Source organism: Pomacea canaliculata, linkage group LG7, assembly GCF_003073045.1.
Source record: "Pomacea canaliculata isolate SZHN2017 linkage group LG7, ASM307304v1, whole genome shotgun sequence".
NCBI lineage: Eukaryota > Metazoa > Mollusca > Gastropoda > Architaenioglossa > Ampullariidae > Pomacea > Pomacea canaliculata.
The window spans coordinates 24,852,398-24,867,543 of NC_037596.1; the positions used below are offsets into that span (position 1 = coordinate 24,852,398).

Below are 15,146 nucleotides of genomic sequence, written 5' to 3' on the forward strand. Positions count from 1 at the left end.
CAGAAAAAAAAACACACACACATACACAGCCTCTCGTCCATTAAACAAGGCTTTCACCTTTATATATCTAAATGTAAAACCCCCAAGAAATCACACTCTCAAACTAACAAAGGAGATTTTTAGCACTCAGGCCACACTCTCAAACTGACCGACATGACGACAAGTCCTGAAACAAAACACCAAAAATTAAAAATTCAAGGTTCGAACGCGATACCTTTAAAACAATCAGCGCCGCTTTATTAAAAAAAAAAAAGAATAATGTTAGAGCAAAATTATCATTTTTATACAATAACATTAGCAGGGCACCTTTCCTACCGTTATACGTTGACCACCACGCTATAGTTTCTCAGTTCGTGATTAATAGGAAAGCCTCATTATTCAAGGGCACATTTGAAGCTAATTCTTATTAATCATAGAAGGAAAGCATATTCTCGAAAAGGATTTAATTTTAATAAGCCACTTTTGACACTTCTGGGTTCTAACACTTCTTGTAAAAATGAAAACCACTTTTTTGCTATTTTTCAGCAGCAAACACCTAGTCCGTGTGGTTTTAATTAATTGTGTAAGATGAGAAAGAGAGGGGAAAAAAAAAAACCAACACGATTGAAAGTACTTGCCGGGGTGAGAGGTTGAAAGGAAAGGAATAAATCTCTCACAGTTAATAACCAGTCAGATAAGATTAGCAGGACTGGATAAAGAAGGTGAAGAAAATCAGTTTTCTTCTTCGACGCTGCAAAGATATGGTCGTTACGATGTTACTTGACAGTTGTCATTAAGATGAGAAAGAGAGAGAGAGAGAGGAGAGAAGATTGAAGTGACTGAAGTAGGGTAGTTGGTGGAGAAACCTGTTCTACTCACGAGACGATTTTAATTAAAACTTCCTGTTGCCATGGATAAAGATTAGGAAGGAAGAAGGAAACATTTATCATTAGCGGCACATCTTGAAAACAATGCTTTAAATATGCTCACATCATGAAACAAGCAGGCAGTATCAGGCTATTTAATATCAAATGAATTTTTTTTCAGTTAACATCCTTACATGAAAGTTGTTTCAAACAGAAAAATGCGGAGAAAAGTTATATTTACTCTACTCATCGTATCATGGTTGAACCAGTCTGCATGTTCAGGTATTGTCATTAATGCATGCAATTTTAGATGATTCTGCTATATCTGTGTAAGAGCAAGCAATTTTATCATAATTATACATTATAATAATCACAAGTATTTTAACTTAAGTATCCCAAAATGATAGTTAAAGCTCTAAATCAATTGTTTGGTTTTTATCTTTTCGTTTTATTTGTGTATTTCTATACTTACTTCACTCATGTTTTTCCCTGTGTTTGCGCTTGCGTGTCCTCTTCCTTCCTTTCTTGCCTTGCAATCATTTTTTACTTTCACTTCTGAGTCACATTACTGCAGCATCTGAAAGCAAACTGCTTGAGTACAGGTAACAGTTGGCGGATAGTGAACACCATTTAGAAACAGGGAAAAGCTGCATAATAAGCCAGAATGACCAGGAGTAATGAGTCCCACACCACGGTACGAATGTAACCGGTGATACTGCTTTGTACGCTAAAATACCGGTGAAACCATGGACAAAATAACTGCTAATCAACCCTAAGTCAGACAAGGTATACAATATCATAAAATAAAAGAATATTGTCTATATATGAGATTAAAAACGATATGTAGCCGAAAACAACTCCCAGTATGCTCGACTCATTGGAAAATCTGTAATCCAGGCTGCAAATGTTATCCACACCATAGTTCAAGTCATAAAACGGATCAAAGAGGTGGAAGAGTTTATTTTATGCTGCTCATAAGGTAATATTTACAGAATGATTCTTTGAAAAATCATAATGAGTTCACAAGCTATCAAACTGTGTCATCAGCCTGGCATGTTGGTCTCGTCAACCCCTATGCTTTATGAACTTTCCAAACATTGCTATCAATTTCTAAATGACGTATTACAGAATATAAATTTTTATTTATCTCTTACATGTGATCCAAATCATTCAAGCTGATTACAACAGTCAAAACTGGTAAATGTAGCGAATCAGCAACTTTCAGTTTAAGATGCTTTGGTAGTTCTAGTTGTACAGCTCGTAGTTCGGATCACCGAAGTTATGATTAATTTGTGATAAAAGAAGATCAGTTGATCATCAACGTGTTTGCCACCTATAAGACCGAATGTCCGAGCAAATCTTTTAAAAATGGTTCCCACTGAAGACAGAGAGACGCCAGGTAGCCGGAAGCTAGAAAGAAACTTGCAGGATATCGGTTATTCCTTCTTATCACTGGTTTGAAAGTGTAGAAAAGATAATGAAATGAATAATAAGCACAAAAATAATTCATTCAGCAGCACATGCTACGTGGAAAAAATAAGAATTATAATTACAGATATTTTAGTTTCTGTCACAAACCAGTCATCGTATCTGTTAACGGCAGTTTTTATTACTCGCCAGTAAACCTCACTGTTGACTGCGGTACGAGGTACGTTGATGAAGGAAAGTCACTGGAGTGTGACTGCAACGCAGGTTTTATTGGTGCTGATCATATTACGTGGCCTGGGAGGTCCAACAGCAGTCGACTGAAAATACTGAACATCACTCGTGCTGACAATGGAACAGTCTTTACCTGTCTCATGGCCTCGGACAAACAAAGCAGGACAGCAAACTTCACATTGCAAGTGGCTTGTGAGTGGTGTTTCCTTTTTCTCTTTCCTTTGCTTCTGTTAGTTTTCAGGATTTTTTTTTATGTAAAGGTTCCATGCACTGAGACTGAATCAAGCGCTGAGGAAACAAGGTCGAGTAAAAGTGGCACTTGGTTTTTATTAAATCGAATATATTGTTTAGTCATTTCACTGCGCAAAATGCTCTTTTCAATCTTTCGAGATAATGTTTCGTTTATACCCTTTTTCAACACAGTACTGACTTCTTTTAAAAAATGATAAATCGGTGCATCGTTCGACCTAGACAATGGTTCTCGATTTTTCTTTTTGATCTTAACAATTTCAACATTCAGAAAACAAGACGTAACCTGTAACAGATCACTCAAAAACTGTATTTTTTGTCAACATGATAGCGCTCTCGAACACACATCTAAATATATATATAAACACACACGTGTATACACACATACACACACACACACACGTGTAAGAGCTATTTTCTATTTAAGATGACTGCACAGGATGCTGGGTACCGAGATCTTGTAGTGCTTTTTTTTTCTGCTGAGGTTGTATTAAATAAATACAAGGTTTTATCACTCCATTGTTTGAAACAGATGGCCCAGACGATCACCATACATCGATACACGCTCCTGATCCGTTCATTACAGACGGAACGAAATCTCTGAGACTGACCTGCGAGGCAACTGAGGTCAACCCTCTACCCATGTATACCTGGGACGGTGTGACCTGCATCAACAACGACATGATGCAGGGACTTTGTGTCCTGAAGCCACAGCCGCCTTGGGATGATGGGAAGGAAGTAAAATGTACAGCGAGAAGTAGCACAAACAATGTCAACATCGGAAAGAAAACTTACAAGATGAACCTAGCATGTAAGCACAAGCTTTTAAGTTCCTGACCTAGTTCGTTGAAATATTTCTCTTTAATGCAGTCAGATTAAACGACGCTAAAAGTAGAATCAGGATTAAATATAAAAGACTGTTATTGCAAGATAGTCCCAGAATTGCATCATTTAGAAAATTATTTATTCTGCGCATACAGATTTTTCCCAATTACAGATATTGATTCTGCTTCTTTCACTATAAAGTAAATTCACAGTGTTGTCCATAGGAATGGGAATCCCATGGGAAACGTCCCATGGGATGGGATGGGACGGGACAGCACACACTTGTATTTCCCATGGTAGTCGATACTTGATATTGCAAAATAAATTTACTGTTATTTCATTCATCAAGGATTTAAATCTTTCCTCTGAATCATCTATTGTATGTGAAGTAGCAGGAATTATAGAACAAAAGCCGAAAAGTGGTTTTCAGTGTTGTCCATAGGATTGTTAATACCATGGGAAACATCCCGTGGGATGGGACGGGATGGGACAGGCATAAATTGCCATGGGACGGGATGGGATGGGATAGAAAAATATGTCCCATGGACAACCCTGCAAATTCAGTGCAGAAAAATCTAGAAAAGCTATCGGGGCTTAAAATAGTTCTTCTAAGCATAGCAAGTTTTAAAATATAAATTAAAAGTATAGTACACGATAACCTCTTTTTTTAAATGTCACATCTAGTGATATAATTTACACCTTACACCCAGGATAAGCATAAGAATCTGTAAGCAAATAGTCATATCCCATACGCAAGAACTACCCGTCGGTTTAAAAAAAAAAACAAACAAACCAAGGAGGAAGAGAAGAAAGAGCTTTAGGGATTGTGAGAGAGAAACAAAACATTAGATGTAAGAAATATAAAAGCGATGGAGCTGTTAGAAAATAATTTCAGTTTTATTTCATATTTACGGAGCTAGATCCACCAATAAAACCTCCAGAGATACTCGGGTACACAGTTGGAGAGATGCTGTCAAAAGGAGACAACCTTCACTGCAGTGTGTCCGGAGGAAAGCCTCTGGTAACGAAAGTAAATTTCTCGTGTTTCTCTGACCCGCCACATGAAGATCAACAGGACACATTTCATGGTTCCTTTGTGCAAAGTTCTGTGACCATAGGTGCTGTGGATGCCGAAAATTATAGCATGGTGTGTGTCTGTGGCGCCGTCTGGGATCCGAGTGAAGAGCTCTACACACAAACTACAAATATTACGGTCTTCGTGCACAACAACAATAAAGGTAACTATTTCCTTTCTTAAAATTAAATTACACATTACACAACATAAGCAATGGGTTCTATATAGAATTTGTAACCAATTACATCTAGGTATGTTCCAACTGAAGGAGGACAACCTAGACATTAGCTCTGTAGGTGTCACAGGTGAGTACACGGGTTATAGAAAACGTTTGAAAACTGCTTTCCTTTTTATCTGTATTTCATTTTCTTGCACCACATAGCATCTGTACCGATTAATAATATAAAAGTTTTATAACGTTTAAAAGTTTTAGACAGACACATATACTTTTATGATAATATCTCTGTTGTTTTTACTGTAATCAATTTTGCACAATGAAAGCAAAATCGCTTTGTTCGCTTTAGGTAAATATTCTGGAACATTTCGAATCAGTGTAACTGTCGCACTCCTCGCTGTTCTTCTTGCCATCATCTTCCTGAGCATCGCCGCTGCAGTTCAAGTGAACAAGAGAAAAAGACGAGAAGGTATAATGTGTGAAAGATCTGCCATTTGTCTGCTCTTTAAAAGACCACATGCACGATGCAGTCAAGCATGAAATTATTGTCTAAACGTTTGTCAGTTTGTAAAACTCACCCTTATTGGTGAGGCTTAATAAATATCCTCGAATATTTTATTTCACACGTGATCGCATAGAACAACATCTGTGCAAGAACAGGAAATCAAATAACAAATAGTAACAAATAGCAATAAAGGACGATAACTCTTTCTCTGAGCAATAGGTTTTGACCGGGTTCACTCCCCTTTCCGCGAAAGAGTTCAAAGAACTGTATCTCGTGATTCTAAGTAATTAGCTTAACTGCGAAGAATGAGCTGATGTTGTTAACAAACTAAATCAAGCCGTTTTAATACTTTCAAACTGATAATATTATATATTAATAACGGGTAGCGGATACCCCCATGTTTCTCGTCGGCTGCCTGCGACCTTTTTTTTGGAGAATTATGCATGCATGTGACCTTTACCCTAAGCCAAGCATTCCTCGACCATGCTGGCTCATGTAATTTCAAAAAATGATCGTCGACATTGCTGTGTACCTTAGTAAGAAGTCCAAGTTTACAAATGTCCAACGTGATCCTTTCATGGATTTTCAAAGGATGAGAAAATAAAAAAGCTGGTAAAAGTTGGGTTTATGAGTTTATCTGTGCATGTGCAAGCATGTCTGTGTGTGTGTAGCATGTGGCAAGACACTTCGTCAATACCATGAACCTCTCCATCAGGAGAAGGTAGGAGTTTACTAAATAGACAGTACAGACAGTATTAATGGATTTATCAAGTGAGAGAAAATTTCCCGGAGGTACTTTTTTTCTTTTTGCACTTGAAAAAAATATGGAGAAAACATAACTTAGTGTCATACAAAAACCATTGACAAGAATTTTTTTTTATATTTTAGAATTAAAAATCTTTCAAATGCAGTACGATGTCATTTTGTGCACTAACTAAAACAAGTATTTTTTAAAAACTTTACATTTCTCTACTAATCATTTTTTAAATTTAACAGATCTGATAAAAACTCAGCAGTGCTTTGATTTGCGAAAGTTTTAGTAAGGACCTAAGGAAATGTTTGAAGAGAACGATATCCGGAGCAAGCAGGTGGTTGTAGTCTAAACTTCCTCTGGCCGTAGACGAAGATTAGGAAGGAAGAAGGAAACATTTATCGTTAGCGGCCAATCTTGCAAATAACATTTGTGCACACAAAGAAACAACCAGACAGTGTATCAAATATCAGACGAGTTGAGGTTGCTTCAGTTGCCTTGCTTACATGAACATTGCATCGAACAGAAAAATGTGGAGAAAATTTATATTTACTCTATTCATCGTGTCATGGTTGAAGCAGTCTGCATGTTCAGGTATTATTCTTTCACTATATTAACAATTTTAAATGCTTTTCTATACTTGTGTAAAAGAAATTTTATCATAGCTATACATTATAATAAATAAAAATATTTTAACTGAATTATCCTATAATACATTGCCAACTTAGTTGCGTGTTTGCACGCTTCTTTGATTTTTTTTGTTTTGCTTTATTTGTTTTGTTTCTGTTATTGATTAGTATGCACCTTTCCCTCAGTTTTTGCTTTCTTAAAGTCAATCATTTGTATCTTCACTCGAAGAAAGCGGGAAGTAGTCCGGCATGGCTACCAGCTTACTGTTAAATCCACGGGAAAATGATGAAGAAATTGTTAACGTATATAGCCCCATGTCTCGACCTTTTGGGCCAGCTCAGAATAAAAAAATAATACAAATACACATGCAAACATGTTGTCTATAGATTGCAATATGAGATTGTGAAGGATACGTAGGAAACAGTTGCTTCCAGGTTGGTGGAATCCTTTCAAAAACTATAATCCAGGCTTAACATGTTATCCACACCATAGTTCCAGTTATAAAACGGATCAAATGGGTGGAAGTCTTTATTTTATGCTGCTCACAAGGGTCCCTTTGTCAAATCATAATGAGTTCACAGGCCATCAAAATGGTAGCAATGTAAATCCACCGATACAAAATCAAAAATCCCCAGACATTTGTGTATCGTTTTCGAGTGGTGCCTTATAAATTGTCGGAAACTTTGCTATCAGCTTCAGCAGCAACTAATATATATATAACAGAGTACATATTTCTATTTCTCTTTTGCGCGTAAACCAAATCAATCAATCTGAATACAACACTCAAAGATGGTGAATGTAGCAAATTTATTTTCACATGTTTAACATTTCTAGTTGTACAGCTTGTAGTTCGGATTACCAAAGTCATGGTTAATCTGTGATAAAAGCAGATCAGTTTATGCTTACCAACGTGTTTGCCACCTATGAGAAACAAATACCCCAGAAAATGGTTCTAACTGAAGACAGAGACATGTCACGCGGCCAACAGGTAACTTCACTCAAAAGAAAGCTCTATGGGAGTCAGAGAAACTTGCAGGACATCCGCCATTTTTCCTGGGCACAATTTTAAAAGAGTAGAGAAGATACCAAAGAGGAAATAAATAAGAAGCAGAAAAAAATCATTCAGTAACACATTCAATATCAAACAATAAGAATTATAATCACAGATCTTATAGTAAACCTGGAGATTTTTTTCTCAAACCAGTCATCGTATCTGTTAACAGCAGTTGTCCTTATTTACTCGCCAGTAAACCTCACGGTTGACTGCGGTACAAAGTACATTGAGGAGGGAAAGTCACTGGAGTGTGACTGCAAGGCAGGCTTTATTGGTGCTGATCTCCATATTACGTGGCCTGGGAGGTCCAACAGCAGTCGACTGAAAGTACTAAACATCACTCGTGCTGACAATGGAACAGTTTTTACCTGTCTCATGGCCTGGGACAAACAAAGCAGGACAGCAAACTTCACATTGCAAGTGGCTTGTGAGTGATATTTCCTAGTCTTTACTCTTTCCTTTGTTTCTTTCTGTTTTCACAAAATTTTTGAAACAATTTTCTAAAGGTTGACTGAAACTCATCAATCGGTTGTTAATATGATCAAATAAAAGTGACACTCGGATTTTATTAAATGAAATTTACAGTTTAGTGAGTTTACTAGCTTAAATCCTGTTTTAAATCTTTCGAGATAATATTTCTTTTATATCCCTTTGCACCAGATTACTGTTTTTTTTTTTTTAAAACGAAGGATCGGTTCATCGTTGAATCTAGGCAATGGGGCTCCATTTTTTTAAATTTTGTTTTCATAATTTCAACGTATGCTATGTAACCTGTAACAGATCACTCAAAACGTTCCTGATTTTTTTTTTCTGAACTTGCAAGCACGCAAAAAGCACGCGCGCGCACGCGCACACACACACACCTGTATGAGCTATTTTCTATTCATGGTGACTGCATAAGATGCTGGGTACCTGACGTGATCCTGTTTTTTTTTTTTTTATTTTTTTTTTAGGCCCTTCGCCCCTCCTGGGGCATAGGCCATCGACTACAGTTAACTGTTGTCGATGTTTTGGTAGCAAGGATTTGTTTTACGGGGTGGGGGTGCTGGCCCCACGCCCAACCCTCCTCCTTTTTCAGCCGGGCTTGAGACCGTCCTTGGCGGAGGGCGGCCAGCCCTGTAAACAGATGCCACGTGCAGAGAAAGAACAGCATGCCCGAGACGAGAAATGAACTCAGGGCAGCCAATCTTCACTGTATTGGTGACAGGCGCTAACAGCGCTAACCGTTGCGCCACCGGGCCGCTGACGTGATCCTGTAGTGCTTTTTTTCTTCCTGTTGATGTTAAATACAAAGATAAATACAAAGTTTTATCATTCCATTGTTTGAACCAGATGGCCCAGACGATCACCATACATCGATACACGGTCCTGATCCGTTCATTACTGACGGAACGAAATCTCTTAGACTGACCTGCGAGGCAACTGAAGTCAATCCTGTTCCCATGTATACCTGGGACGGTGTGACCTGCACCAACAACGACACGATGCAGGGACTTTGTGTCATGAAGCCACAGCCGCCTTGGGATGATGGGAAGGAAGTAGAATGTACAGCGAGAAGTCATGGCAACATCGGAAAGAAAACATGCAAGTTGAATTTAGCATGTAAGCTCACGCTTTTGTGTAATTCATGACCTAGCTCGTTCTTTAAAAAGGTCAGATGCAACGATGCTAAGCTATTGTTGCAAAATAGTGCCCGAATTACATTAAATAAAAAATTATTTATCCTATACATACAGATTAGTACCGATTACCCATACCACAAGCTCCAGAGAGTACAGACTCCGGCTGCACGTCTGGTGGTTAGAGCAGGAAATGGGACCACACCATCCCTCTCCTTCGTTTTCAGCTCTGGCTTCCCATTAGTTCTGGCATCCAGTAAAAACTGTCCGTGCTGTGTTTTAATTTCTTTGCTGGCACCTGCCCTGATTATTTCTCTGAACTGCTCTTCCCTTTTGTCCCATCTAGACAACTCCTTTCCTGGTCTGATGATCGCCTTCTTACTCTTTCTGTCACCAAGACAACAATATGTCCACAGGAGTTTTAGTTATTGTGCAGCGAAACAATGGAACTCACTCCCTTTCCATATCCACCACCTACCCGCAATTGAATCCTTTAAATTTGCACTGAAAACATTAAACATTACTCCTAACAACGTTTCCCACAATGCTAGTCCTTTTTAACACCCTTCCTTTTGCAATATTATGCTACTCTAGGCTCTTGTTCTTATTATTTGGTTCCTCTTTGTGCTTTCTGTATTTGATTTTATTCTTCCTTTGGAACGGTTGTTTATTCTTTTATAACCCATATGTTATTTTTTTGTTTTCCTGTCCCTCGTATGCTGTCCATGTTTCGTTAAGCTCATTATTATTTGCTCTACTCCTTTCACCATTAAGGAAATTCAGCGCAGAAAAATATAGAAGTACTATGGCTCTTTTAATGCATTTAAATCGTTTTACTAAGCATCTGAAACTGTTAAAATATGAATTAAAAGCATAGTACCAGATGACATATTTTGTAAAATCCTATCACTAATGGAATGAATAACTGATGCTCCATGTATCAATAACTACATACATAAAATGAGCAGTGATAATGCACTATGTACACACAAGGTAAACATAAGACACTGCGGGAAGAACTACCTGCCCATGAAAGAAATAAAGATTGGGGAACAGAGAAGAAAGAGCTTGATGGATGGTGAGAGAGAATGAGTACATTCAGAGTTAAAAACGGCAGCAATGGTATTGAAAAATCTTCGAGCTGTTAGAAACTTATTTCAATTTCATTTTATATTTACGGACCTAGATCCACCAGTCAAACCTCCAGAGATACTCGGGTACAGAGTTGGAGAGATGCTGTCAAATGGAGACAACCTTCACTGCCGTGTGTCGGGAGGAAAGCCTCTGGTAAAGAAAGTAAATTTCTCGTGTTTCTCTGACCCGCCACATGAAGATCAACAGGACACATTTCATGGTTCCTTTGTGCAAAGTTCTGTGACCATAGGTGCTGTGGATGCCGGAAATTATAGCATGGTGTGTGTCTGTGGCGCCCTCTGGGATCCGAGTGAAGAGCTCTACACACAAACTTCTAATATTACGGTCTTCGTGGACAGCAACAATAAAGGTGATTATTGTCTGCTTTAAATTTTTTCCTACACATTACACTAAATAAGTAATCTGTTCTATAAAGATTTCGTAGAGTGTTAAATTCAAATATGCTACAAGGGAAACAGGAAAATTTAAATATTAGCTCGCAGGTGTCACAGGTGAGTACACTTGTTACAGAAAAACATTTAAGAACCGCTTTCCTTTTTTCCTGCGTTTTATTTCCTTGCACCACGTAGGACCTGTACTGATTATAATTTGAAAATAGCATAACTAACAAAATTTTTATGCATGCCCATGCACATACACTTTCTTTCGTACTATCTGTCTTTCTTGTTTTTACTATAATCAGTTTTGTTTCGATATAGGAAAACTTTCTGGAGCATTTCGAATCGGTATCACTGTCGCACTACTCGCTGTTCTCTTTGCCATTATCTTCGTGAGCATCGCCGCTGCAGCTCAAGTGAAATGGAAGGAAAGAAAGAAAGGTATAATGTGTGAAAGATCTGTCATTTGTCTGCTTCGTCGCGGAATATTAAAAAGACCCCTATCTCTTATTCCTGATTAATGTCCTTAAATATTTTGTGTCAAATGTTACCCCAAAGAACGAGGTCGGTACAAGAACATCAAAACAATTCGTTTAATTACTAACAGTAATGAAGAACTTTAACTCATTCTCTGAGCTTTGACTGCGTTCACTCCCCTTTTCGCGAAAGAACAGAATTCTAAATGTTCAAAGAACTGTATCCGAAGTTATTCCTTCAAGTCTCAAAAATGAGTATATTTTAATAAACTAAATATATCTGTTAAATAATTTTGCACTGAGCTTTTATCTTAAATAAGGGGTAACAAATACTCCCACCTTGTGGGGACTGAGTGACATAGGCTGAGGGAGTTTTGAATGTGAACATGAAACGATATCTTATTGATGGTCTACGATTTTATGAGACAAGTTCTCTACTTTTCTAAGTTCTATGTTCTGTGATCTAAACCCGAGTCAGCTAGAAACAAGCGGATCTTTTTACCCTTGCAAAATCTGTCTGAAGGTACATTTCTTTCCTTTTCAGTGATATAAATTTGAATTTTATTCTTCAGATGCCTGTAAGATGTGTGCTTTTAGTCGATTCTGATATGTAAGTATTTACAAAAATGCACAGAGTATGCACAAGTTATATGGATAGCTGCCGTTCAATACAGAATGTGACAAATGGTGTATAAAATGTTTAATTAAATGCTGTATTCAGTAGATTATACATGTGTCCAAAGGATTGGCCTCGACGACGGAGTCATGCCAACAGAGTGGCATCTCTTTCCAAACCCCTAATACTTCAAGTCCAGATTATGAAGAAGTTGATGAAATAGAAGTTCAGTTCAAACGCAAAACTGAGAATATCGAGGAAAGTACTTCTAAAATGCTTCAAGGAGAAAGTGAAATGAAAAAAGATTCTTTCAAGAAGACATTAACAGTTCTCAAGAAAGGTGGGATGTTCGAATCATGTGACATTTTCCCCTCGTCTCAAACTAGTATTGACTCAGAAGAAAGAATGGATGAGAACTTAACACAATCAGGAATTAGGCAAGGAAGAGAAATGCAGCTTTCGGCCGAAGTTGATAATTACCTGTACACTGAAGTCGTCAGACCTGAGGAAGACGATTCATCTCATCGTCTAAACATTTTAACAACAACGATAGGTATATATATACATGTATATGTCAAAATTGTTATCAATAAAACATTAATGCTAATCAAAAATACACACTCTTATAGTCAACATCTAATTAAGGAATTTTAAACAAAGAAACAATTTTATTAAATAAAGCAAAATTATCTCTACAACAAAAGGGCTACAAATACAATAACAGGTAAAAGCAAAACTTAAGCGTCTATTATATATATAGACAATCTTTTAAATTTCTAATTATATTGTTTATTCTATATGTAATTTGTATTATTTATCTTATCCATGTGTGAGAGGAAGAGAGAAACATACAGCGATAGAAGAAGAGAGTCCGGAAATTGCATTTAAAAAATGAAAATAGATGGAGTTCGTATTTATCTTAGATGACCAGTAACGGTTGCCTAAGAATAGTGAAGATTTTATGTCCACAGCTGTGGAAAACACCTGCTTGTCAACAAGGGCATGTGTTCACAGAACAGCCGACGATTATGACAATGTCATTCCTCTACAATCTTCAGTCGGCTCATCATCAGCAGACGTGAGTTAATCGTTTGTCATTATCCTAATTAATAGAACAGTGTAAGAAAGACAATATGCAGTGCATGAAATGTGATTTGATGGTATTTATTTTTCACAATCTAGTACTAATTGTGGCTTCATTATGACTAAGTTGTTTTATTTTTTTAAATTTGTCCTTTTCTCCTATTGTGACATCTTTTTAAACTGTAGGCACACATCTGTCTTTAATTTACAGGCAAGAAGCTATTAATGGACACATTTTTTACAATTTATATAACTATATGTCTTATATCTTACACCTTAATGCTGACGTGATGATTGAATTATTTTTTGCAAATTTCAGAAAAATGCGACATGGAATGAAGAATGGAATTTATATGATAAACTCAAACGACCGTAATACACTGGCGTAAGGAATCAGTACTATTCACTATTGCTACTGCCTTCAAAAGACTAATTTTAATTTTGTTTAACAAAACATTATTCATCGGTTAATAAAAACAAAACAGCAGCAAGTTTTGCCCCCTCCCCCTCCTGATGATAGAACCGGACCTGCACATGTGTGTGTTGATAACTCTTCTTGGTCCTTTTTTTAAAATGAGGTATGTTTTGTGGCAGTTTAAGATACATTTCTTACCACATTTTTGACTTCTCCCCTGGCAGTCAGAATCAATGCAAACATTTCAACAGTTTGTGACTGTTCCAAACTACCTACACACTTTGCTGTTGTTAATTCCTAAATAAAAAATCAGAAGACAAATAATAAATGTTTTAAAGCACTTTTATCTTTCTGTTTTGAATGTAGAAAATATTAGAAAGCTACAGGAACTTTTTTTCGTAGTTTATGTATTTCTTCTAGTTTCATACCCGTGACGGATAACGGAGAACTGTGTTCGTTCTGTTTTCATTGGAGAAAACTACTTTTTTTTCCATTTCACGCCTTCATTTCGTTCTTTCCTGTCGTCTTTGTTGGTATCTTCAATTTCTCCCTATCATGATTATTTTTTATTTTTGTTATAATTTTTGTTATTTGTAAAGTGTTTTGAGCTTTCTCATAAGGCTGTTATATGGTACTATATAAATGAAAATAATAATAATAATAATAATAATAATAATAAATAATAATAATAATAATAATAAAAAATCCGGTAAGACATTGAAGATAGAATAAAAAACTGAATATCCAAATGGTTTGAGCCCTGCCATAAGATCCAGTAAAATTAGACAATTGGATACCCATGAGTCGCAGCTGTCGGAAATGGTTATTAACTCCAAAAAAGATTGTGAATGGTAAGACAGAGAGAGAGGAGAGATGGGCACCCCTCGAGCATAATGTGATAGCCCCAGCGACCTGAAAAGGTTATAGAATGACTTTTATCTTTTACAACAATCAGTTTGTCAAGAGAAACAAAATTAAGCTTAGGGACAAAAAGAAATGCGACCATACCGGCTGAAATAAATAATTAAATAGACAAACCAACAAAAACTACAAAGCCGTCGTCAGCTCATCAGAGAGCCTAGATATAGAGAGGCTGCACTCCCTTGGCCTTACTTGTTAAGACCAGTTGCGTCCCTTTGAAACGTGATGCGACCAGAGTGCAGCCCTATGTCTACTCTCTCTGGTTGTAATTCTGTGCGTAAATGAATGACTATATAAGGGAGAAAACACTGGAACCCTTAGGATTCGTCCCATATTGATTACTTCCCTTTAAAACCCCCAAAAAGGTCAACCAAGCAGGTAGTTTCTTATGTTTGAAAGTAGGCGAAGTTTATTTGATCAAGCGCCATATGGAAGTTGATGGCCGGCTACTCAAATCTACATGGATTTGTGCTTAAACAACTGAGACTGAGAAGAAAATAGTAAGTAATATTTATATTCTAATGTATAGGGGAAAGAAGAAAAGGTATTACATTTCTAAACTTGATTCCATGGTTCGCACACAGCAGGGAAACTATAATCCAAAACTACTCTCGATTTCTTTATCCACTTATCTGACATGGAGGTGCTGTAACGTACAGACGATTCCTGTCGTCTCCTGGGTGGTAGCGGCGGCATCATCATCATCATCATCACCC

At 37.1% G+C, this 15,146-nt stretch overlaps 1 protein-coding gene across 3 annotated transcripts; it reads left to right on the forward strand.

The window, feature by feature from the left end:
* The first annotated feature begins 989 nt into the window (after window positions 1-989).
* Window positions 990-14,491, forward strand: LOC112569462. Of its 3 annotated transcripts, none has more exons than XM_025247253.1 (8): window positions 990-1,127; window positions 2,466-2,696; window positions 9,101-9,370; window positions 10,574-10,891; window positions 11,241-11,360; window positions 12,139-12,564; window positions 12,983-13,089; window positions 13,414-14,491. In XM_025247253.1, exons 1-8 carry the CDS (start codon window positions 1,040-1,042, stop codon window positions 13,468-13,470), a joined length of 1,617 nt encoding a protein of 538 aa, XP_025103038.1. In that variant the 5' UTR covers window positions 990-1,039; the 3' UTR covers window positions 13,471-14,491. The 3 variants fall into 3 exon arrangements, with proteins under 3 accessions (XP_025103038.1, XP_025103039.1, XP_025103037.1); XM_025247254.1 differs by lacking the exon at window positions 990-1,127 and adding an exon at window positions 2,085-2,244; XM_025247252.1 differs by lacking the exons at window positions 990-1,127; window positions 2,466-2,696 and adding exons at window positions 6,543-6,678; window positions 7,962-8,195.
* Window positions 14,492-15,146: the final 655 nt, after the last annotated feature.